General features: G+C 45.7%; 2 protein-coding genes across 10 annotated transcripts in view; one reads left to right on the top strand and one right to left on the bottom strand.

Annotated features, from left to right (window-relative positions):
* LOC147354000 (uncharacterized) overlaps positions 1–9,919 on the top strand; it is a 39,236-nt gene extending 29,317 nt beyond the window's left edge. The window contains exons 3-5 of one of the 4 annotated variants that reach the window (XR_015146158.1): positions 7,203–7,286; positions 8,098–8,247; positions 9,023–9,919. Coding sequence is in view for 2 of the 4 variants with exons in the window: in XM_086353040.1 (XP_086209166.1) it covers positions 7,203–7,286; positions 9,023–9,056 (118 nt within the window). In the remaining 2 variants the exon portion in view is untranslated. Of the gene's footprint in view, positions 1–7,202; positions 7,287–7,781; positions 7,909–8,097; positions 8,248–9,022 lie in introns of those variants that run through there. The other 3 variants (XR_015146159.1, XM_086353040.1, XM_086353042.1) reach the window with 3 other exon arrangements.
* On the bottom strand, positions 1,054–24,192 carry ZNF235 (zinc finger protein 235). Of its 6 annotated transcripts, XM_086352965.1 has the most exons (6): positions 22,949–24,192; positions 22,325–22,645; positions 15,979–16,044; positions 11,610–11,736; positions 10,683–10,775; positions 1,054–3,908 (listed from the first exon to the last, which is right to left on the bottom strand). In XM_086352965.1, the coding sequence occupies exons 2-6, from the start codon at positions 22,505–22,507 to the stop codon at positions 1,942–1,944; spliced, it is 2,436 nt and encodes an 811-aa protein (XP_086209091.1). In that variant the 5' UTR covers positions 22,508–22,645; positions 22,949–24,192; the 3' UTR covers positions 1,054–1,941. The 6 variants fall into 6 exon arrangements, with proteins under 6 accessions (XP_086209091.1, XP_086209093.1, XP_086209092.1 ...); XM_086352967.1 differs by lacking the exon at positions 22,949–24,192 and having other exon boundaries at positions 18,692–22,451; XM_086352966.1 differs by lacking the exons at positions 22,325–22,645; positions 22,949–24,192 and adding an exon at positions 18,155–18,496.
* Positions 24,193–25,220: the final 1,028 nt, after the last annotated feature.

Genomic DNA, 25,220 nt, shown 5'->3' on the forward strand with positions numbered 1-25,220 from the left:
AAGCCACAGATTGTTCTGTCAGATCCAGCTGATGAATGCAGCGTGTGCTGCTACCAGTGATGCTAACGGTGAACACCCTTCTGTGTACATCCATGACACAGGTTTACATGCTGTGAGATAAAGCACTTAAGGGATTTTCATTCAGTAACTTTGCTGTCCCAGTTTTACTGCTTTGGTAAAATGGGTAATGGTCACTGTAAAATAATTTTTCAAAAAGGTAAAGAAAATCCATCCCAACCTCTGCTGGAGTAAACCAGGTAGCATATTAATCAGTACCGCTCCACCTGTCATCTCAGTGCCCATGATCACACGGTTGGGTACACCTCCGTGCCCTTGATCACATCATTAGGTATATACATCCTTTAATGACCTAGACTACACCAGGAACTCTCACCTCGTTTTCTCATGAACATCTTTTTTCCTGTCATCACAACCTGTAACATATTTTCCATGGCTGTGTATTATTAGAATATATTTATGTAAGTATTTCATCCCCCCTACCCCTTTTTAAATCAGTATAAGCATCTTTATGTACAATTTTCCTTGCATGCTCAGTCGCATCCGACTCTGTGACCCCATCTCCTCTGTCCCTGGAATTTCCCAGGCAAGAATACTGGAGTGGGTTGCCATTTCCTTCTCCAGGGGATCTTCCTGACTCAGGGATTGAACCTGCATCTCCTGTGTCGGCAGGTGGATTCTTGACCATCAGGCCACTAGGGAGGCCCCTTGAACGAGTGAGACGATCTTCCTCTGTGTAAGCAAAACCCCTACTGCTAGGACTTGCCAGGTCAGAGTATTTTGATATATATTAACCAGTGAATGTTCACTAAGATGTTCAATCCTTGAACACAGAATGCTGTGTACATGAGATCTCACAATCCAAAAGCATTCTTGTCTACCCCACCCCATTTTTAGGGAAGGAACAACTGGGTGGAACGTGACCAACAATATCCTTGGTTTCTGCCAAACCCACTGCCTGAAGAAGTGTGGACGAAGGGGCATGCATAGAAAAGACACTGTGACCAGGATCTGAATGGAAACCGTACAAAGAAATCAATTATTAACAATTCAAGTTTACTAAGAAACTTGTTACTAGTAACTACTTTTAACACTTTCAGTTACAGTAACACCCTACCGTAACAAGTTTGGGTACAAAATTTCCCATCATATAAATTGTAATATGTTATTAGACTAATAAGAAGTCTTTTTCGGTGTATAAAATACAAGCTAATGATACTCAATATTACACTGCTCACAATGGGTAATTCCATACATATGACTGAAGCTGGATGGAGGGTGGTGGCCATTCACAAGCCTTGTCCAAATCTATAGTGTTGGGGGTGGCAGTATTAATGTGATTCTGTCAATGAATGTTTCCTGAAATTAATTTTATTAAGGCGACTTGCAGGATTCCTCTTGAGTATGTTGTTACAATTTAGGGAACGGACTAGAATTTTCAAATATCTGTCCTGATTAGAGGGTTTTTCTCCACTTGGTTCAGTAATCGCCGGGGACCTATTAGAAGCCACACACAGCTCTACACGGTAGAGCCGGAGTGGCGACCAACAGCCCACCCTGTGCGCAGGGCACCCTGCAGTTGGCATTGACCGTCTGCACTATACTTCTGTTAGTTCAAGTCCTGCCCAGAAAACCTTCATGTATAAGCCTTCTCTCCCAGGAAAAGGGCAATGATTCTTCTCGAGTCACATCTTGAGAGGGCCCTCAGGGTTCTGGTGTAACTACTGACCATATTTATAGAATACAAAGAGGTCACCTCCCAGCTGAAACTTGCAAACACTGCCTTTCTACAACTTCTTTCCCATGAAAATGCCTCGGAGCTTCCGAGGCCCACAGGAACCTCCCATGATCCCTGGGACAGGACTTTTCCAACAGAGGTGAAGAGGTGGGTTCTCACTGAGGCCGGTTCCACACCCCCAACCCCTATAGATTCCCTCCTGCGTGGACCCTCTGGTGGTAAACAAGATGTGATCTCTGGCTGAAGCCCTTACAACATATGTCACATATGTAGGGCCTCTCCCCCGTGTGGACCCTCTGGTGGGTGTGGAAGTGCGAGGCCTGGCTGAAGCCCTTGCCACACTGCTGGCACGTGTAGGGTTTCTCTCCCGTGTGCACCCGCTGGTGGGCGCTGAGCCCCGCGCTCCAGCTGAACTCCTTCCCGCACTCCTCGCACTTGAAGGGCTTCTCGCCCGTGTGAATTATCTGATGGACTTGAAGGTTCGACCTCTGGCTGAAGGCCTTGCCGCAGGTACCGCACTTAAAGGGCTTCTCCCCGGTGTGGACTCTCTGATGCGCCTGCAGGTGCGAGGCCTGGCTGAACCGCTTCTGGCACGCGGCGCACTTGAACGGCTTCTCCCCGGTGTGGACGCTCTGGTGGGCCTGGAGGTTGGAGGCCTGGCTGAAGCCCTTGCCGCACTCCTCGCACTTGTAGGGCTTCTCGCCCGTGTGCACGCGCTGGTGGTTGTGGAGGTTCAGGCTCCAGTTGAAGCGCTTGCCGCACACCTCGCACTTGTAGGGCTTCTCCCCGGTGTGCACGCGCTGGTGGGCCTGGAAGTAGGAGCTCTGGCTGAAGCCCTTCCCGCACTCGCTGCAGCGGAAGGGCTTCTCGCCCGTGTGCACCCGCTGGTGGCTCTGGAAGCTGGAGGCGGAGCTGAAGCCCTTGCCGCACTCCTGGCACTTGTAGGGCTTCTCGCCCGTGTGCACGCGCCGGTGACTGTGCAGGTTGAAGCTCAGGCTGAAGCGCTTGCCGCACTCCTCGCACTTGTAGGGCTTCTCCTCCGTGTGCACCCGCTGGTGCGTGTGAAGGTTGGAGCTGCAGCTGAAGCGCTTCCCGCAGTCCGCGCACCTGTAGGGCTTCTCGCCGGTGTGGATCCGCTCGTGCGCCTGCAGGTGGGACCTCTGCGTGAAGCCCTTGCCGCACGCCTCGCACTTGTAGGGCTTCTCGCCGGTGTGGACCCTGCAGTGGATGTTGAGGTCGGTGCTCCGGCTGAAGCCCTTGCCGCAGCTCTCGCAGCGGTAGGGCTTCTCCCCGGTGTGGATGGGCAGGTGGGCGTACAGGTGCGAGGTCTGGTTGAAGCTCTTCCCGCACTCGTGGCATGAGTAGGGCTTCTCCCCGGTGTGGACGCGCTGGTGGGTCTGCAGGTTGGAGCTCTGGCTGAAGCCCTTCCCGCACTCACGGCACCAGTAGCGCTTCGTCCCCGGGGGGGCTCCCGGCGGAGTGGGGCGTGCTGAGCCGTGAGCTGGGTCCTTCTTGGGCGTCCTGTGGGTTGGGGACTTCCCGCCCAAGTGTAGCCGCTGATGAAGCTCCAGGCTGGTGCGGTCACCGAGTCCTCTCTCACCCTCATTGCACGGGTAGGCTTTCAGTCCAGCCTCAACGATGCTTCGCTGGGCTAGTGGTGATGCCTTGAGGAGGTCTTTGCCACACTCTCTCGTGCCCTGAGCCTTCTCTCTTTGGGGCACTGTGTGGTCGTCATGGTGGGGGGAGATACGTGGGAAAAAGTCAACACATGGAGCAAACATACAGATCTTGTTCTTCATGGAAGTCAGCTGACAACCCCTCTGGTAATTCTGTGTCTCGCTCAGACAGAGTTTACTCCAGGAATTTGGAGCTCTCCCAGTTGGAAATTCTTGATTTTCAATAATATCAGAATGATCCTCTATAAGAGTCACGAAACAGCTGCCTTCCATGGAAGCCTGAGCGGACACTCCTGCAGGGGAATTATGTTGTTTGGGGGACTGAGAACTCTTCTCTTGAGTATTTATCACAGAGTCTTGGCTTTTAGTTGATTTGCTCACAACGTGTCTCCTGATTTGCCAGCATGAAAGCTCTACCCGTGAAAGGCACCTCACTCCTGTGTCCTGAACAGTTGCCATCTCGTGATTCCCGCCTCCTGAAAGGGAAAGAATAAGGAATTAAGGAAGGAGAGCATGGCATCACCAAGATGGTGGGCCAGGCAGCACCAAGCCGTTGCTCCCGCCATGGAAACATTCAGTAAGCGACTAGGGAAAATGCCTTCATCCGAAAAACAAAGGTCTACAGAAACCAAGAGAACATCAATGAAGAAAAAGCCACATTTAAAAAAGTATGGCAGGGGAGTAGAAAAAAATTGAATAATTTTTAAAAAGTGCTGTTTGGGATCAGTTGAGAGTGAGATGTGCCCATATCCTTGGTGGATGCAGACAAGGAAGAGACGGAGGGTCTGGACTGAAAAACAGCCGCTAGAAGCCAAGACAGACACGGAAGCGTGACACCAACACACGTGATTTACCCAAAAGAATGAGAAGAGGACAAAGATGAATAAAACAGAGGAGAACCCCACCCCCAACAAGTGATTGTTAATATACTGTTTCAGTAACCATATTGTGTGGACGCAGACTCCCCTATAATCTCTACCCGCATTCACGCAGAAGGAAGCAAGAGGCATACAGATTGGGAAGGAAAGCAAAGAATATATTTGCAAAGGTTATGAATCTACATAAAGAGAAGTCTTTAGGAATATACAAAAATGCGTTTAGAATAGGTGAATAGAGGAACGTCACAAGCTACAAGATGGTACGAAAATCTGGGGCACTCTTTCTGCTCCCTTCTGAGGTCTGTGTCAGAAGTTTTCTCTATCTGTTTTCACTTTAAACTTTTGCTGCACAAGAAAATAAAATTATACAAAAATATATTCAGATGTAATAGAAGTAATTGGAAAGTGGGATTAACTCCATTTATATAGCATCAAAAAAAAACACTTCTGAAAAAGCGGACATACAGTTCCTATACACTATATGCTATAGGTGAGTGGTGATTTGTAACAGGTGTTTCATTGTCTTCCATGGTTCCTGGCTCACGGCTCCTAAGGGGAAAGAAAATGGGAGTGTCTTTTGTTCCAATACTTGGTTTTTTACTTTGTTCTAATATTTTGGTCTCTGTTCCTGAAATGGCTTCAGAGCCCTAAGGGTGAAATGGGTGTCTTATTATTCATAACAAGCCCGGGATGCTTCATGAATTGATGATTAAGTCCATTTAGATCTTCACATTTACTCCGTTGAATTCTGTCTCGTATCACATCAGTAGCAGCAACAAGATCCCCAAGCAGAACTTCTGAGGGTGTTCTGGGTCAAGAAGAAACACAAGCACGGCGTCAGGAGAACCACTCTTGAGTTCACTGTCTTTCTCGCCATTTCTGGGGACTGGTGGTACATGTTGCAAGTGTTCCTGAAATTGTGTGTCCTGGCTTGAAATGTTATAAACATTGTCTGTCATCAAAACTGAGGCTCAGACGGAAAGGACTGCACCCGAGTCTCAGGGAAGCGCCCTTGCTGACCTTTACATGAAGGCAGCAGCAGCATCTGTTCAGTGTGGTGTGTGTGGATGAAGTGCACTCTGCTTTTGTAGAGAGCGACCCCTCAATGCCAGACTTCTGTCACCCTGACATACTTGTCACCTGGCAACACCCAGCTCCTGAATCAGACTGAGACGCACGAACAATGGCTGTAAATTCAAGGGATAGTCAGGGCTCCAGGAAAAACCCCAGGTGGCTGCTTGATCTTTCCAGCTCCCTGGAAAACCCCATTGTTGGTGTCTGCATTCCTTCACTCACCACAGTGCGTTTAAGAAAAACCTGTAAGTCAAAACTCTCTGTACAGCCTGGTGACTACAGTTATAATACTGTACTGCATATTTGAAAGTCGCTGAGAGGACACCTTAAGATAGGAGACCTTAAAAGTTTTTATCACAAGAAAAAAAAACTCCATGTGGTGATGGATGTTAACTAGACTCAGTCATTTTGTCACGTATACAAATGTTGATTCATTATGTTGTGCACCTGAAATTAATGTTAATTACCTCAATTTAAAAAAATTTAAAAGAAAAAGTAAAACAGGCCTCTAGGGAGGACAAAAACTCTTTGTCCCTAGAGGCCTCAGACCTGCTCTTTGTGGATCCTCTGACTACTCGGCAGCAGCGGGGATTCATTCAAGGGGCCCTCACTGTGGGTCACTAGGCAGGATGTCTTCCAGGTGGTAAAGCCTTTCCCGGCCACAAGACCAGAGCCCTCATGGTGGCAAAGAAACTGTTAGAGACTGAGTTTCCTGCTTGGGGTGCACCTTCCAGTCTCTAATGATACAGGCACCCACATCAACCAGCAAATCACATGAAAACCCTACGAACTTCTTGGAAGGATTGCTGCCCTGTTGACCTCAATCATCAGGCAACGTTGAAAGAATTAATGGGAAAAACAAATTCAAGCAGAATTAAGTGTTAATTATGGGACAACAGAGGCTGGGGAGGATGCTCTGATGTTTTTTGTTTTTCCAGATTTATTTATTTATTTTTTGTTTGTTTGTTTTTCCAGATTTAGAGAGACCTTTTTCTCTTAGGTTACCTATGACTTAACAGCAATCTGGTAAAATATACTTTTGTTAGCAAAGATGAGACATCTACTTTAAAAAAAAAAATTTACTTATTTCTTTGGTTTCACCAGGTCTTCTTTGCAGCATGTGAGCTCTTACTTGCAGCATGTGGGATCTAGTTCCCTGATCAGGGATTGAACTCGGGCCCCCTGCATGGACAGCAGAGTCTTAGCCGTTGGACATCTAGCCCCGAGACATCTATTTTTTATCCTTAACTGATCCTTCCAGAATTCAGGAAGTCTCAGTGACTATCCTTATTTTCCAGACAGTGTATCTGTTCACATAAATTCAGTAAGAATCTGTTCTCCTGGTGACAGGACACAAATTGAAACACCATCATTTACCCAGGCTTGACTGGAATATCGTATTTGAGAGACGGGTGTAGATTTGGACATGCTCACACAGCTTCAAGGAACTGCCTGGAGCAACTGAGCTGGTACCTGGCTTTCAGGCCTCCAGGAAAGCAATCTTAGAAAAGATTTAATGTGATCAGTCACCTTTCCTGCTGTGCTTATATAAACAATCAGGCCAAGTTTAACACAAACAAATGAGCTTTACTGCAATCATCTTTGGTTAAAGAAAAAAGGGTGGGGGAGTAACTATAAAGAAAAAAAAAAGGTTTTACCTTTGTGGCTATTAGATTCTACTCCTGCTAATTGTCTTGGAGCTTTTTTCACATATGTGTAAACTGGCCTGGATCCTGAATTTTTCTGGTTTCCTCAAATATCTAACTCTGATTCAAATTAACACTTCCAATTTTCTCCCCCCTTCTGATTTGGAATCAGGAAGAAGAAAAGCAGCCCTCATGCCCCTTCAGAAAGGGCCTCACCAAGTGTGCTTATCCACTGCCCCTTCGGGGAAACTAGAAGGTACGCTGGGGACCTCCCGACCACAGTGACACAGGCGAGAGGCAGCTGACACCAGGGTAGACAACTGCCTCAGCCCAACGTGCCGGATCCAGGCTTTAACTAAGCGTGAATCCTGTTCTTTACTCGGGCGTTGACCTGGGGAGATTATACCGTCACTTGCACCCCCCAGGCCACAGCTAAGGGGGTAATGACTGGAATTTAGATTTTGTCCTAGCCTTATATAAAAGTTAACAGACCCCTGGTTTGAATGATAACAAACAGATAATGGTTTTTACAAATGAATCTACTAACGGGCCATCTTCACAGAAGTGGTTTGTGCCCTGACAAGGCTCCTCTTTCTCTGGGGTGATTATGCTTCTCCTCGGGCCTGTGGATGCCTCAATGGTGGCACACAGCTGGGTAATGCTGGTCAGTTACATAACCATGCCCCCTACCTGCTCTAGAAAGGGCCTACCGGGAGGCTTTTCCTGATTCAGGATCCGCTTCCTTTGGCAGGGCCCTACTTCCCTGATTAAGAGTAGATGTAAGTGAGGCTGTGATCAGAAACCTTAATTCTTGAAGAGACTGCAGATTCCGTTGCTATGACACTAGCTGCCTAAAGAAATATGTGGACCTTCTGGTCGAGGCTGCTGCTAATAGGATTGTTGTTTAGTTGCTTAATCGTGTCCGACTCTTTGTGACCCCATGGACTGCAGCCCGCTAGGCTCCTCTGTCCATGGGATTTCCCAGGCAAGAATACTGGAGTGGGTTGCCATTTCCTCTTCCAGGGGATCTTCCCAACCCAAGAACTGAACCCACGTCTCCTGCTTAGCAGGCAGATTCTTTACCACTGAGCCACCTGAGAAGCCTGCCTGACAGGATGGCCCTCGATTATCTTCCCGCTGAGTGAGGTGGTATCTGTGCTGTGGCCAGCACCACTTGCTGCACCTGGGTGAACACTTTCAGAGAAGCTGAGACGCAGGTACAGAAGATCACTGAGGAGGCCACCCGGCTTAAGATGACTCCATGCTATACACAGAAAATCCTAAAAACGCTACCAGAAAACTACTAGAGTTCATCAATGAATTCGGCAAAGCTGCAGGAGACAAAATTAATACAACAAATCTCTTGCATTCCTACTACACTAACAACAAAAGATCGGAAACAGAAATTAAGGGGAAAATCCCATTTACCACTGCATCAAAAAAAAAATACCTAGGAATAAAAAACTTGAGGAGGAAAAACATCTGTACTCTGAAAACTGTAAGATATTGATGAAAGAAATCAAACAGAAGACATGATGATGGAAATTCTCTGGTGGAGTTAAAAAAAAAAAAGATGGGTGTTAAAACTGAACTCATTTTTATCATGTATACCTCAGGTTGGCGCTTTTGTATATGATTATCTTAATCACATTCACACGTTTGGAATTAACTGATTTTCTGTATGAGATTCTTCCACTTCTGCAGTAGATGCTGCACTTGCCAGGAGATGGCAAACAGGCAGCTTAGGGGTCCATGGAAACGCTAACAGGGACTAGTTTTCAGGGTACAGATCTTTTTCCTCCTCAATCATCACCCACAGGAATGAACCCGGCCCTTGGCAGTGAAAGCACGCAGGCCTCACTACTGGTCCACGGGGAATCCACAAGGTGGTGCTTATAATACTAAGGACAAATTAAGAGTAATACCAAAGTATGCAAATTAAACTTAGAATGGCAGAAGGTTCATTTCTGTAACTTCTCTGTTCCTACACAGAGCCGCCTCGTTGACCCAGCTGCAAGATCTGTGACTTCTATAAATGTCACGTTTGAAATGTAGAAAACGTCACTGAGGCCATGTGATTGTTTAAGTACCTGAGAGGGGCAGAGAGGGTGAGGTGACTGCCTGCCTGGCTGGGAATATGGACTCCACACAGAAAAAAACTGCTAAAACCAGTAAGTGAATTCAGCAAAGCAGCAGGGTATAATGTTAACATACAAAGATTCGGTTGCATTTCTAGCCACTGTAGAAAACAGTAGGGAGGTTTCTCAGAAAACTGAAAATGGAATTACCATATGCGCCAGCAATCCCACTCCTGGGCATATATTCAGCCAAAACGAAAATTCAAAAAGATACAGGCACCCCTATATTCACAGCAGCACACAGCCATCGACAGATGAACGGATGAAGGAGATGCGGGGTGAGCACGTACACAGAATAGAATACTGCTCAGCCGTAAACAGAACGAAGTAATGCCACTTGCAGCAACGTGGCTGCAACGAGATTATCACACTAAGTGAAGTAAGAGAAAGACAAATACCACACGATGTCATTTATGTGTGACATCTGAAATCCGACACAAATGCACTTATCTATGAAACAGAAACATGGACATAGAGAACAGAGTGGCGGCTGTGAAGGGACATGGGGGGACGGAGGGATGAACTGAGAGTCCAGGGTCAGGAGATAAAGCTTTTATATACAGCATGGATAAACAAGGTCCTACTATATAGCACAGGGAACTGTATTTAATATCCTGTGATAAACCAAAATGGAAAAGAATTATGTAGAAAAGAATGTGTGCATGTATATCTCAATCACTTTGTTTACAACAGAAAATACAACATTGTGACTCAACTATACTGCAATTAAAAAAAACCCAAATTAGTTGCATTTCTATCCTCAATGAACAATTTGAAAACAAAGAAAAAAATTCCATTTATAATACCGTCAAAAAGAATAAAATACTTAGGAATGAACCAAGGAGGTGAAAGGCTTGTACACTGAAAGCTACAAAACACTGGTCCACAGATGGGGAGATTTAATACTGCTTCGCCAGTGCTACCCAGAGGGATCTACAGATTCAACGCTATGCCTGTCAAAATCCCAACACAGAAATAGGAAAATTCATCCGAAAACTCATACAGAATCCAGGGACTCTGCTGGTGGTCCAGTGGTTAAGACCCTCTGCTTCCACTGCAGGGAGCTCGGGTTCCATCCCCACATGCTGCACAGCGCAGCCAAAAAATCAAACAAACATGAATTAAGAGTAAAAGGAGCGGCCAGGGAAGGCCGTGGGTGAGACACCTTCTGAGCAGAGGATGAGGGGTCGGAGGTCTGTGGGCTAGCAGCCTTCCGGCCAGAGGAAAAAGAGGAAACGATCCTTGTGTACAAACACAAACCTCGGATGTGAGAACAGAGGACATGGGAGGGGATGTGACAGGAGGGAAGTGCAGGACGGCACGGCTGGGCGAGGGGGCCCTTAAACACAGCGGCCTTTTCCTAGTGGAGTGGATGCTGGGGGCGGCGCGGGAGGACCGGAGCGCCAGACTGTGCGGTGACTGAGCTCTTCAAAGGGCCGCTCTGGCTGCTGCATGGAGAAGACACAGATGCTCCAGACAGACGCCGGGGAACGGCCCGACCGCGCTGTTCTCACCTGAACACCCTCCTCTCTGGGGCTGGATCTCTGTCATCCAGAACTCCTCTCTCTCCAACTCAGATATCATGTCTGGCTTGGAGGACTGGTGCCCTGAGAAAAAAAAAGGGGGGGGGAAGTACTGAACAATTCTGGTTCCAATCCCATGATGAACATTTTTCATCAGACCCACTGTGAAAAATACATATAGTCTCCTTAGTGACTACCCCACACAAACTACTGAAATAAAAGCCAGAATGACCTGGCTCTCGTTGTGGTCATCACATCCTTTGTAGACTCCCACACTCCTTACTGTAAGCACTGCAGTTACCGCTACAATGTGCACCATTCTGGCCGAGGGGCTCTGATGTTGCTACTTTATTCTACATTATGGTAAGAATGCTAAAGCAATTTACTAATTTCATGATGCACCGATGGATCAGGACCCACAAGTTTACAAAAGATATAATAGGAAAGGCTTTTGTGTGGTTTTTTTTTTTGGCTGCAAGGCATGTAGGATCTTAGCTCCCCAACCAGGGATCGAACCCACACCCCCTGCATTGGGAGGCGAATTCTTAACCACTGGACCACCTGGGGAAGTTTCAAGGAGAGGGTTAAATTTGGGATTTAAAAAAAGCAAGCTATAATATGAAATAAGGAGCCAGGTGCAGTCAAGCTCGACTGTTCACACAATTCATTTACAAAAGACTAATGTTTACCTTGGAACAAAGACTAGGAACATTTTGTCTCTGTTTTCCAAAGGGACTGGAAAACTGGTTTCTGAGGAGTCCCAGTCTTGAAGTAGCGGGCAGAGGGCCAGGGACGCTACTAAACATCCTAAAATGCTCAGGACAGTCTCCATGACAGATCATCTGGCCCCAAAAGTCAGTAGTGCCGACGTAGGGAACCCTACGGGGGTGATGCCAAGTCACAGGGCGCCATCCTCACCCACGGACAGCAGGTTCCGGAAGTTCTCCAGCATCACGTCTCGGTACAGCTTCCTCTGGGCCAAGTCCAGCAGCCCCAGCTCCTCCTCGGTGAAGGTCACAGCCACATCCTTGAAGGTCAATGCCTCCTACGACACCAAACACATGTAGCCTCAGTCCTACAACCAACTGCCTTTGAGGGAAGAGCAGCACGGAGACGGTGGAGGAGACACATGGGAAGCTGTTCCAGATTCTAAGTGACCTGAACCTCCTTTTAGGAGACAGTTTCCTCTTCCCCTTCCACAGTCACACCAGAGATGCAGGGAGTGGGAGGGGGATGGTGGAGGAAGGAATGAAAAAGAAAAATTCTAAAACCTTCCGTGCACGCAACACAGCGCCCTTTGTATGGTCGTGTCTCTAGAAATGTCGTCCTTCAATCATGGTATACATGCATTTTACAATTTGAAAGTGCCACGTTTTGTAAGAAATATTGAGTTCATTGGCTCCCAATAGTATTTAACAGTGCCCATCTCCTCCTCTGAGTGGGCAGTACCACAATTTTGTCAATGCCTGCCCATCTAACCAGCCTTCAGCACCTCGAGTGGAGGCAGGTATATAGTTCATTCTGTCTCAGGAGCGTGCCGTATCTATCAGTGCAGCAGCGTTCAGTGCCAAGGTGAAGAACACAGGTTTTGGAGACTGAATGCTTCAGTTCATACTCTCTGGCTCCACTTCTAACTTTACGGTCTTGGACAAGTCACCTAACTTTTCAATCCCTCAATCTCCTCATCTGCACAAAAGAACATCAGGGACTTCCCCGGTGGTCCAGTGGCGAAGTCAGAACTCCCAATAGAGGGGGCTCAGGTTCAATCCCTGGTCAGGGAACTAGATTCCACATGCTGCAACTAAGATCCAATGCTGTCAAATAAATAATTACTTTTTTTAAAAATAAAAAGGCGACTCACCATAGGGTACTTGAAGGGATTAAATGAGAATGTGCAAAAGATTTAGGATAGTACCTGACACGTGTCATTAAATAAATATTCAACAAATGTCAGCCACCACTATTCCTATTATCATTATTTGTGTCTGCCTGGTACTTCGCCCAAGTGAAAAATACATTTAATCATTCCAAATAAATGATACAAAAATTTAAGGATTTAAACCTATTGAAGATGCTGCAAAAACAAACAATCAATCATATTTTCATATAGACCTCAGCCAACCTGTCTGGTTATTTCCTTAGGTTAAGTTCCAAGAAGTAGCAACTGTCTATCAAAAAATATGCACCTCTAGGGACAAAGGTCCATCTAGTCAAGGCTATGGTTTTTCCAGTGGTCATGTATGGATGTGAAAGTTGGACTGTGAAGAAAGCTGAACACCGAAGAATTGATGCTTTTGAACTGTGGTGTTGGAGGAGACTCTTGAGAGTCCCTTGGACTGCAAGGAGATCCAACCAGTCCATTCTAAAGGAGATCAGTCCTGGGATTTCTTTGGAAGGAATGATGCTAAAGCTGAAACTCCAATACTTTGGCCACCTCATGAGAAGAGTTGACTCACTGGAAAAGACCCTGATGCTGGGAGGGATTGGGGGCAGGAGGAGAAGGGGATGACAGAGGATGAGATGCTGGATGGCATCACTGACTCGATGCACATGAGTCTGGGTGAACTCTGGGAGTTGGTGATGGACAGGGAGGCCTGGCGTGCTGCGATTCATGGGGTCGCAAAGAGTCGGACACGACTGAGCGACTGAACTGAACTGAGGGACTTCCCTGGTGGTCTAGTGGTTAAGAATCACCTGCCAAATGCAATACTCTAAAGCAATTATCCTTCCAGTTAAAAAAAAAAAAAAGAATCCACCTGCCAAGGTAGGGGATAGTAGTTCCATCCCTGGTCCGAGAAGATCCCACATGCTTCTGGGCACTAAGCCCGTGCACCACAACCACCGAGCCCACGTGCCTAGAGCCCCTGCGCTGCAACGAGAGATGTCACCGCAGTGAGAAGCCCGTGCACCAAAACTAGAGTAGCCCTCGCTCTCCGCAGCTAGAGAAAGCCCGAACACAGCAAAGACGCAGTAAATAAAGTAACGTACCACAGGGCCGCAAAGAGTCCGACATGACTGAGCGATTGAGCACAGCACAAAATAAAACATTTTTTAAAAAAGAAAGAATCTGCCTGCCAATGCAGGGGACCCAGTTTCGATTCTTGTTCCAGGAAGATTCCACACGCTGCGGGGCAACTAAGCCCTTGTACCGTAACTACTAAGCCCGAGCTCCAGAGGCCGCGCTCCACAAGAGAAGCCACAGCAGTGAGAAGCCCGCTCACCGCCTGCAGGCAGCAACAAAAAAGACTCAGCAGAGCCACAGATAAACAAATGAGACTATCTCCCTAAAGCTTTCGCTCATCTCTGCACTTGCTCTGACTGGAGTCCTGAGCACTGATGTATTAAACAACTAGTTGGCACATCTGGCAAAGAAGAGGCAGGCACTTAGAAAAGGCAGGACGTGAGGGGAGTGTTATTTTTGGAGTCCTCCAGCCACCGGCCCTGCCAGGTGTCTACACGACTCGGCCTCAGGGCCCAGAATAGAGCAGTCTCTTCTCCTGGCTCTCTCCATTTACCCTCATCCAACTCCTGAAAAGATCTAGCCCAGGCAATGGAAACTCTGGTGTCAGCTGGGGACTGAGCAGATTTTAATAGGAAACTGAAAGCTCACAAATCTGTTAAAATGCAGCTGTATTTTAACTGTATCTTAATACAGCTAACTGTATTTTAGCTGTAATGCAGATACAGGGCATCTATGGTAAAGAACCCGCCTGCCAATGCAGGAGAGTCAGGTTCAATCCCTGGGTCGGGAAGATCTCCTGGAGAAGAAAATGGCAACCCACTCCAGTATTCTTGCCTGGAAAAATTCATGGACAGAGGAGCCTGGGGGTCTATAGTCCATGGGGTCACAAAGAGTCGGACACGACTGAGCACAGACACATATCCTTACACAGTTGCTCCATAGAGTAAATGTCTGGTAAGTCCCTGATGCTACTAGACTCTCCAAACTCAAGTGTGTCCCTCTAAAATATATTCATACGGCAATGAATAAAACAGACACTTAACTATAATAGATACACGTGTAACTCAGAATTACAGAATCTAGTCCTTCTTGGAACTTCCTTGGTGGTTCAGTGGCTAAGACTCCATGCTCCCAATGCAGGGGGCTGGGGTTTGATCCCTGGTCAGGGAATTAGATCCCACTTGCTGCAACTAAGACCCAGCACAGCCAAATAAATAAATTACTCAAAGGAAAAAAAAAAACCTCTAGTTCTTTTTGTCTGAAAACAAAACTATTTTCTCTGAGTTCAATATCAGTTGGATTCTGTTACACTAAACCATATTTTAGACAATTTAGACACAAAACTTGAGGCTCCCCATGAGAAAAATGAGCTCGGAAAATTTTAGAAAGAAAATGGCAGAGCACTCAGAATTCCTGTTTGGGAAGAAAGGTTATATGAAGGAAAACTGTCACTGCAAACATTTTGAAATGGTAAAATTCATTGTTTTTTAGTTGCTAAGTCGTGTCCAGCTCTCTGCAATCCCATGGACTGTTGCCCACCAGGCTCCTCTGTCCACGGGATTCTCCAGGCAAGAATACTGGGGTGGGTTGCCATTTCCTTCTCCAGGGGATCTTTCCGACCCAAGAATCAGACCCAAGTCTCCTGCCTTACATGTGGGTTCTTTATCACTGAGTCACCAGGGAAGCCCTTTGAAATTCATTAACCACATAAATATGGAGAACAGGGAAAAATATTAGGTAAATTATGGAAAGTGATATGACCATTTAAGTTGCAGGTGCTATACAATCAAATTTTAAAAATCCAAAACGGTACTGAAACTGTAATCACAAATCTGTACACGTAAATACAAATGAAAAGGAATGTGGGAAGATGAAAACTGATTTGTAAACATGTTTATAATGTGGGAGCTATTTTTTATTTTTTAACAATATTAATTTTGGAGACATCTCTAGTGGTCCAGTGGTTAAGAATCTACCTTGCAATGCAAGGGACTCCAGTTTGATCCCTGGTGGGGGAACAAATCCCACATGTCGCGGTGCAATTAGTTAGGCCCATGGGTCACAAGTACTGAAGCCGGGAGCCATGACTAGAGACTGTCCTGCAATAAAATATCCCATGTGATGCAACTAAGACCTGATGCAGCCAAATAAGTATTTTTTAAAAAAAATATTCTCACACCATTATTTGGAAATAAAAAGCAAGGGCCTGTCACACAGTTCCTCAGGTGCCTTTGGTTCCCTCTTACCTTTCCTGAGCAGGAGAAAACCATGTCCAGTCTTTGTGAAATGAGATGTCATTTTAAGAAACAGGCATATCCGACTCACCTGGAGTTTGGTCATTTTTTTCTCCCTCTTCCTTCTGGGGAAAGGCCGAGTTCTGGGAAGGTAAAACTGGGGAAGGGAAAGAAAGCCACGGTGAGACAGCTGCCGGGATGGCTGGAGCACGTGGGGCTAAATGTACAGGAAGAGGGTCCCCTTTCTCTCGGCAATCGCAGTGATGACATACCCCGTGAGAACGGAGCTAGATTCCAGCTCCCTGGGCCCCCCTTGGCCAGCTGCCTGAGTTCATGAACAATCCAGAAACAGCCCTACCCTAAGTGTTTCTTATAAGCTCCCAGGGTATTCCTGAGGCTGGCTATCAGAGGAAATGAGATGCAGACAGGCAGCACCAACAACTTAATGGGGCCAAAATGTCTGGGATCCAATTCCGGCCTTTCTGCTTGTTTTCTACTTGTCACATAAACCTTGAGCGGGCTGTTAATCTCTCTGATCTCAGTCCAGTCTACTTGTAAATAAATGGGCACAACAGAGCCCTAACTCCCTGTGGCCTGCAGCTTCCGACAAGAGGTCCTCTTAAGACTCATAAAACTTCCACAGAAGACGGATCTTAGGAAACACTGACTTCACAGATGATGGCTCCTGAGTTTCCCTCACTTTCAGAAAAAAGTCTAATTCGGACAAGTGGTCTCACAGGTGATTTGTGCTGTTGTTAATGAAGGTTAAATGGTCAAGGAATTTTCCTCCTTAATAAGCTTAACTACTTGCATGTGTTGTTAAGCTGGAGGCACTCGACTAAGTTTCTTCTAGAATATGCATGAAGGTAAACAATGACTAATAAAAACCTAAGACTAAGAAATCATGCTTCATTTAAATTAATGACACAGAGTTGTTACACAATACTAGGCATTTTAAAAAATTAAGGCCCGGCTAGGCTGCAGGCACCGTGCTAAGCTGTGAGCAGGATCACTCTGAAATGAAGCAGGACCCTGTGGTCCCTCCCCCCTATAGTCTCAGCCTGCCTTTTGTCTGTGGACAAACTTTAGCCAAAGAAGAAATTTAATCAGAGAAGTGAGAATATGCAGAAAAAAAGGGAAAAGAGTCCAAGGAGAACAAATGATCAATAGTTTGGTCATTAAGCACAGTCAAGGACCTTTAGCTCCTTCTCAGCGGCTATAGGTAATATTCGGAGTTGTATCCTGTGAGCGAGCTGTCTTCTAGCTACTGGAACCTCCACCAGGTGGAAGAAGTTAACTACATGATGACCAGACTGTGGCCATGACATAAGCTGCCATCCCAAGAACTGGCCTCAATGAAATGGGAACCAACCAACCCTGGAAGTGAAGAGTAGCTGTACCTAAAACAACTAAGATGATGCTAGTCAGACCACTGATGATCAATTTCCAGATGACTGTCACAGCTGACTGTGCTGTTACTGCAGGTCGTCCCCTCCTCCCTCTGTCTATAAAAGATCTTGCCCACTGACTGGGGGTGGGGGTACTCAGTCTTTGGACAGGTATTCCTCTCCTTGCCAGCATCCAAAATAAAGCAAACTTTCCTTTCCACCAATCTGGTCTCTTTATCGGCTTTTGAGAAACAATCAGCCAGACTCCGCTGTTATAATTTCTCTGTCTGGGATAAGCCACAGAGGAGTTTTCCCTGAATCCAGCTGAAAACAACTTTCCTTCCTAAACAAGTGTCCAGAAAGAGTCCAGGAATCCAGGACCAAACCCACGGTCAGTGACGAGGGAAAGGACAGCGGGGCTGCTGCTGGAGCTCCGACCCCATCTCCGCTCGCAGGAACTTCCCAAACAACAGGGCGCCTGAGTGTTTAGTGGACTTTATGGTAACATCCAACATCTTACCGTACTCAGCCCTGTTCTTTTCAAATATAATCTCAATCCTCAGAAGACCACCACTACGAAAGAACTAACCCGAGGAAACAGGCAGAGAGATTACACAAGCCGCCCAATAATTTGCCCAAGAAAGCGACAGAGCTGGCCCCTGGTTCCCCGAGGAGGGCTGAGGGAGCAGAGCGCGGGAGACCCTCAAACTCGACGCAGGACGCGAGCCCGCCCCCAACTCGCGACTCCAGGGGAGCGCCGCGGCTCCCTGCCGCTCCCCGCCGATCGCCGAGGATTCCCTGCCCCAGGAGCGAGGACCGGGTCTCTGCTGGCCCCACGCAGAGGCCGGCAAGGATTGCAGGGACGCTGGGTTAACTCACCTCCCGGGAAGCAATCTCGGCCCCAACCTGGCCTTCCCAAAGCGGAAGTGCCTTGGGCTATACACAGTTCCCGGACTACACTTCCCAGAATCCCCACGAAGCGCCTCAGATTTCACGCAACTCCCGGACTACATTTCCTAGAATGAAGTTCGCCCCTGCTTCCCACTAGCTGTCTTGGGTTTTGACTGGAGAAGGTTCGGATTTAAAGTCGCAGGTGCTGGACCTGTCAAATTCCTTTCTGTTTTATTCAGTTATTAAAACTCATGAGAAAATAATGCTGTAAATGCGAACTTTAAAAAAATGCAGCCGTATAAGAGAGAAAAGCAAGGCTTGCGCTACCAAAATAAATTAAAAAACAATTTTTTTAAGGGAAGACAAAAGGTGGACTAAGAAATGGGAAATATAAAAGTAACTTAGGCTGGGCTGCCTAACACAGAACTTATGGAACACTGGATTTTTCACTTGCTTCGAATTCTGGCTCCCCAAATATCGGCAACAAAATTTGTTAATGAGACAGAAACGTAGTTTATTGCTTACCGCAGTAAGGAAGAACACCTCCACAGAGCTTCAGCACCTTGACGGTGTGCACAGAGCCCGGAAGCCAAGGTTGGAATTTACTGATAATTAGAAGTTCGATTTAAGGTGAGTTTTTCAATGCAGAAGAGGAATGGGATTGCTTGACGGTCAGGATGCTGTAGTCCAGGACTGGTGGGAGCAGCAACGATTTTTGTGAGGTGAGGAAACTACAGCTGAAATTGTTGACCCTCTCTTTAGATGAGATGGAAGAGTGGATGGGTGCTTGTGGAAGTTCCTCTAAAACTCAAGCCATTTACTTGGGCAAGAATCTTTTGGAATAATAATGGCATGACAACAAAACTTCCTAGTTATGTACTCTTGCCTGGAAAATCCCTTGGACAGAGGAGCCTGGTAGGCTGCAGTCCATGGGGTCTTGAAGAGTCGGACACAACTGAGCAACTTCACTTTCACTTTTCACTTTCATGCATTGGAGAAGGAAATGGCAACCCACTCCAGTGTTCTTGCCTGGAGAATCCCAGGGACAGGGGAGCCTGGTAGGCTGCCATCTATGGGGTCACACAGAATCGGACACGACTGAAGTGACTTAGTAGTAGTAGTAGTAGTAGTTATGTTAATATAAACAGTAAATTGTAGGAGGGAAGGTAGGGGTCACCAACCAGCTGGGGGTTGGTATTGTTAGGGGAACCACTGACTGAAACCACCCACCCTGGCCAGACATCAGAGTAACCACTTGCACGAGTTACCAGGACCAGGAGGTCCTGGTAAAGAGTGCAGAACTAACAAGCTGCCACCAATCAGAAGACTTCGAGAAAGGTCAAAAGGAGAGAGAAGACTCCAGTCCACATGTCCTACCAACCTCCCAGAATCCTTCTGGTTGGAATCCATCTTGGCTGAGTAATATGAGCACCACCAGGAGGGATCCTGAGTAGGAATGATTGGCCAGAGACAACCTGGAAACTAACCCAATTACTATAAAACCCGAGACTGAGAGCCACGTGGCAGAGCAGTCCTCCTGGGTTCCCTTAGCTGCCTGCTCTCCACCTGGGCGTCCCCTCCCAATAAAGTCTCTTGCTTTGTCAGCACGTGTGTCTTCTTCGCATCCTAATGAAAGCTGGATGTGCTGGCCAAGAGCCTGGCAATGCAACCAGGCTGCTGAGACTTACTCCTGGCTCTGCCATTTCCTGGCTGTGTGACCCTCAGTACAAGCCATTGTTCAAGGAACCTCTCTGTGCCTCTCTTCCCTCTCCTGTAATGGATGGATCATATGAGGATTATGCAAGCTGATATGTGCAAAGCGTTAGAGTCTCTGCCTATTAGTAAGTGCTTCATAGCTGCTAATAATTATCATCATTATGATTAAAGTCACCATGTGATACATACAGGAACCACACATTTAGTGCTGGTTTGTTTCTAAAGAAACGTGTCTTAGATCATGAAAGTATTATCAATAATTATATGTCTACAACTCGATAACAAAAAAACAACCAACTGAAAAATGGGCAGACCTAAAGAGATATTTCTCCAGAAAAGAAATACAGATGGCCAATAGGCACGTGAAAATATGCTCACCATCAATAATTATTTGAGATATGCAAATCAAAACTGCAATGAGTTACTACCTCGCGCTGGTCAGAATAGCCATCATTAAAAAGTCTACAAATAACAAATGCTGGAGAGGGTGTGGAGAAAAGGGACTCCTCCTACCCTTTTGGTGGGAATGTAAGTTGGTGCAGCCACTATGAAAAACAGTATGGAGGTTCCTCAGAAAAAAAGTCGACTTACCATATGATCCAGCAACTCCACTCCTGGACATATGCCCAGACAAAACTATCATTTAAAAAGATACATACACCCCTATGTTCATAGCAGCACTATTCACAACAGCCAAAACACAGAAACAAATGCCTATCAACAGATGAATGGATAAAGATGGTATGGTACATGTATGTATGCAATGGAATACTACTCAGCCATAAAGATAACGCCTTATGCAGCAACGTGGATCCAATTAGAGGTTATCATACCAAGTAAGTCAGAAAGAGAAAGACAAATGCCTATGATATCACTTACATGCGGAATCTAAACTATGGCACATATGAACCTATCTACAAAACACAAACAGACTCATAGGACAGAATTGTGGTTGCTGGGCTGAGGGTGGGCAGTGGGAGGGGATGCACTGGGAGTTTGGGGCTGGTAGATGCAAACTATTACATTTAGAATGGATAGATAAGAATGTTGGTTAAAGTTGCTGGCCCCTTGGTCATAAAACAGTGGTTACCAAATATGTAAGCAGTTATTGTATTCTTTTTTTAAAAACTGTGCCGCATGGCTTGCAGGATGTTAGTTCCCCAACCAGGGATTGAATCCAAGCTCAGCAGTGAAAGCACGGAGACCTACCTAGTGGACCACCAGGGAATTCCCAGTTATTGTATTCTTAATTGCCGTTCACTCAGAAAAAAACAGTGATAGTTTTGCTTAAGAATATACTTGATGAAACAGTAAAAGTTATTAATTTTACCTGGTAACTCAGGTAAATTAGGCATTTGTTTATGGACAACACCCTTTTCTTGAAAGAACTGGGAAACTACAGTTGGTTACATCCAGGTATTTGGCAGAACTTTTGGAAGTGAGCACTGGCACTTCAGAGAAAGTTACTGTCAGCATCTGTTGCCAATGACCAAACTTATGCTTTCAAGAAACTATAAGGGGCTTCCCTGATGGTCCAGTGTGAAGACACCACACTTCCACTGTAGGGCGCACGGTTCAATCCCTGGTAATCCCTCATGCCATGCATTGTGTCCAAAAGAAAAAGAAAAAAAAAAAGTATCAGAATTTTGGAAAATTTGTGTCACTAAGAGCTTGACAGGTTCCCAGTGCTTAAAGACTTCAGGTCTTTAAAGATAGAACTTTTCTGATGAGATGGGTGATGGTATGGACAAATGTGATTTTTTAAAGGTATTATGAAATCAATAAAACTCAGTCATTTCGTATTTTCCAAATGAGGGATGCATAATTTCACAAAACCACAAATAGATAAAAAGACTCAAAAAAGTACAGGACAAACCAAAGAATTTTAATGGAATAGAGTAAGAAGATACTCTGAGATGGTTTCAGGTTGTACACTGCAATAACCTTAAGAAACTATCACATACGGAACTTGGGTGCAGTATCAAAGGTGAGCATTACCTGTAAAGTCTATCAATCTTTTCTTTCTTAATTATAACTGTGGGGCTGGGTTTTTGTCATTACTTCAACCAAAATAATATATCACCACAGGTAACAGAAGATATGAAAATCCAGCTTTTTTTCTCATAAAAAACAAAAAGATTTGCAAAAATGTAAAACATTGCTACGCTTGTTAAATTTGTTTTTGGAAATACCGTTTTCTCATAAAAGCTAGTTCTGTTATTGGTTTATTTTAAAAATAGACTAATCAAAGTTTTAAAGTAATTTTTAAAAAGTATTACTATTCCTAAACAGTAAATAACACTTTTCATCTGGTCACCCTAAATGTAATTTGTATAAAGCCCTTAGACTGGAACTTAACTAAGGTGTAACTACTGGCATCCCTCACAACCAAATAAATAGTGCGAGTATCTTTACAGGAGAAGAATGCCAAGTCCTACTCACATGGGGCCCTGGGCCAGGAGCCGAGGGGTCAGTCACTCCCTCCAGTTCAGTTGAGTCCAACTGTTTGCAACTCCATGGACTGCAGCACGCCAGGCTTCCCTGTCTATCACCAACTCGCAGAGCTTGCTGAAACTCATGTCCATCGAGTTGGTGATGCCATCCAACCATCTCATCCTCTGTCATCCCCTTCTCCTCCTGCCTTCAATCTTTCCCAGAATCAGGGTCTTTTCAAATGAATCAGTTCTTCGATTCAAGTAGCCAAAGTATTGCAAGGAAGTGACCACTCCCTTCACGTCAGTGCAAGTCCTTATGAAGTCAGGGCTGGGGAAGGAAAGGAATTTGTGAAATATCATCATGGCTCAAATGAACCACAGAAGGGCTTCCAACGCTACTAGGAAAGAATTGCTATTAATCCATTTTATAGATGTGCAAACAGGCATAGAGAGATTATAAAATTTATGCAATATTACACTGCTAGAAAATAGCTAACAGATGGGAGAGGTTAGCTGGGGGAACTGAGCATGGAAGGGACTGCAACCCGGGCCCCGCGCCCAACTCCGTGTGAGGATATCTCCCCAAACTCTAGCCGACTCCGTCTAATTGAACTAAAAATGTCGTCCTTACACCTCAAACATCCTTTTTCTCCTTAAACCCACAACCGGTTTGCTGCTGCTTGCAGAGCAACTCTTAAGTTCGGAAAAGTTGCCGGAAGCGAAACTGACAATCACTACAAAGGAAGAGTTAGTCACAACCTCGTCCGCCTGGGCCGGAAGTGCCTGCAACTACCAGGTGCCCTAGATCAATGTTTCCCAGAATACCCCGTCACGGCCCTTTGGGAACGGAAGTGCCTGGGACACCACGGAGTTCCAGCACTACACTTCCCAGAATGCGGGAGGAGACAACATCCACTGCCCGGGCCCTCTGGGCGGAAGTGCCCTAGAGTATTCTGAACTCCAGAGAGGTGCTTCCCAGAATGCCGCGGGAGACCGCTGTCCATGGTCCTGCCAAGTGTTTGTGGCTAAGGGGAGCGCCTGGACAACACTTTCTACAGTGGCCTAGGGCAGTGAAGACTACAGCCCAGTCTTCTAGGACGGAAACGTGGAATACTACTCTAAGTATCTGGGTTAAATTTCCCAGAGTCCTAGAGGGGAAAATATTCGATAGACATGGTTGTGGAGCCCAAATGGCGCCAAAAAAAAAAAAAAAAAAAAAAGCTCTAGCGGACTGAGCACCACTGACAGCTTGCCTGACCAGAAGTTTCTTTCTCCAGTTTCTAGAGTGGCTGCAAGGTAGTGCTTACTGTCATGAAGCCCTTGGGTGTTATGAATAAGTGGGTTCAATTTGGATGAATTCTGTGCCCCTGACTGAGCCCAGTTTTCCCTTTTATCACTCCCCCCTCTTTTTTCATGTAACTGTGGTGTTGCAGAAGACTCTTGAGAGTCCCTTGGACTGCAAGGAGATCCAACCAGTCCATTCTGAAGGACATCAGCCCTGGGATTTCTTTGGAAGGAATGATGCTAAAGCTGAAACTCCAGTACTTTGGCCACCTCACGCGAAGTGTTGACTCATTGGAAAAGACTCTGATGGTGGGAGGGATTGGGGGCAGGAGGAGAGGGGACGACAGAGGATGAGATGGCTGGATGGCATCACTGACTCGATGGACTTGCGTCTCAGTGAACTCCGGGAGGTGGTGATGGACAGGGAGGCCTGGCGTGCTGCGATTCCTGGGGTCGCAAAGAGTTGGACACGACTGAGCAGCTGATCTGATCTGATCTGATCCTAATAAGCTATTGTCAACAAAATACCTTGTATAGGAGAGAAAAGTGAAGCTTGAACTATGGGAAGAAAATAAAAATTGTTCCAGAATGGGAGCAATGTGTGAGTTAAAAATGGAGATCTTGAAAGAGGATTGGCCTGAACTGCATTGGAAAATTTAAGGAACACAAGATCTCAGTCTTACCTCGACTGGTTTGCCTTCTTTGTTCCATGTGTACCTGGATGCATCTGAAACTTCTACCAGTGTCAGCTGGTGTAGACTGTTGATTCAGAAGTATTCAGTTCAGTTCAGTCGCTATCATGCCGACTCTTCGCAACCCCATGGACTGCAGCATGCCAGGCTTCCCTGTCCATCACCAACTCCCTGAGCTTGCTCAAACACATGTCCATTGAGTTGGTGATGCCATCCAACCATCAGAAGTACTACGAAATCACAAAAAGACAAATGTTCATTAGGTCATAATGCAGAAGTATTTAAAATTCCCAGCATTTCCTTAGTCTTAATTTCTCACTTTAAAAGTGAATGAAAGCTACACTGGCAGGGAACTGGAGTAAACACTGCAACACTTAAAAGGGTAAATCGTATATAAAATCTTGAGAATATTTCTTTTTAATCTTGAGATATCACATCACCTACTACTAACCTGCTCTTGGCACAGTAAATCCAATGAGTTAATGATATGCCTTATTATTCCACATGCCAATTGAAATCAGAGAGGCCATGATTTATCATGTGAAATAGGGGCTCAAGTCTAGAAAAACTATACAACAACAAAACTGATTACCACCAAAATTGAAAAATCTCACAAAATCCAAAAAGGCTGTCCTGTCTACTTTTCAATGGCATAAGAATGAAATAATCTATAGTGAAAACTTAAAAAAAAAAAAAAAACACTGGAGAAAAAAGTTAAATGTGCATAAACACATCTTACAAATGAAACATTATTGACATGCTTCCCCACGTGCTTCATTTTTTCCTTTCTTTTTTAATAACTGACATAAGTACAAATCCATGACATCTTGTCACTTCTCCCTAAAATATTTTCATATATTTCTCAAAAATATAGGACATTTATTTTCACAACCACAATCTAGGTGGCTCAGTGGTACATAATCTACC

Source organism: Bos grunniens, chromosome 18, assembly GCF_055505025.1.
Source record: "Bos grunniens cultivar Pamir isolate PY7600 chromosome 18, Bosgru_T2T1.0, whole genome shotgun sequence".
NCBI classification, from domain to species: domain Eukaryota; kingdom Metazoa; phylum Chordata; class Mammalia; order Artiodactyla; family Bovidae; genus Bos; species Bos grunniens.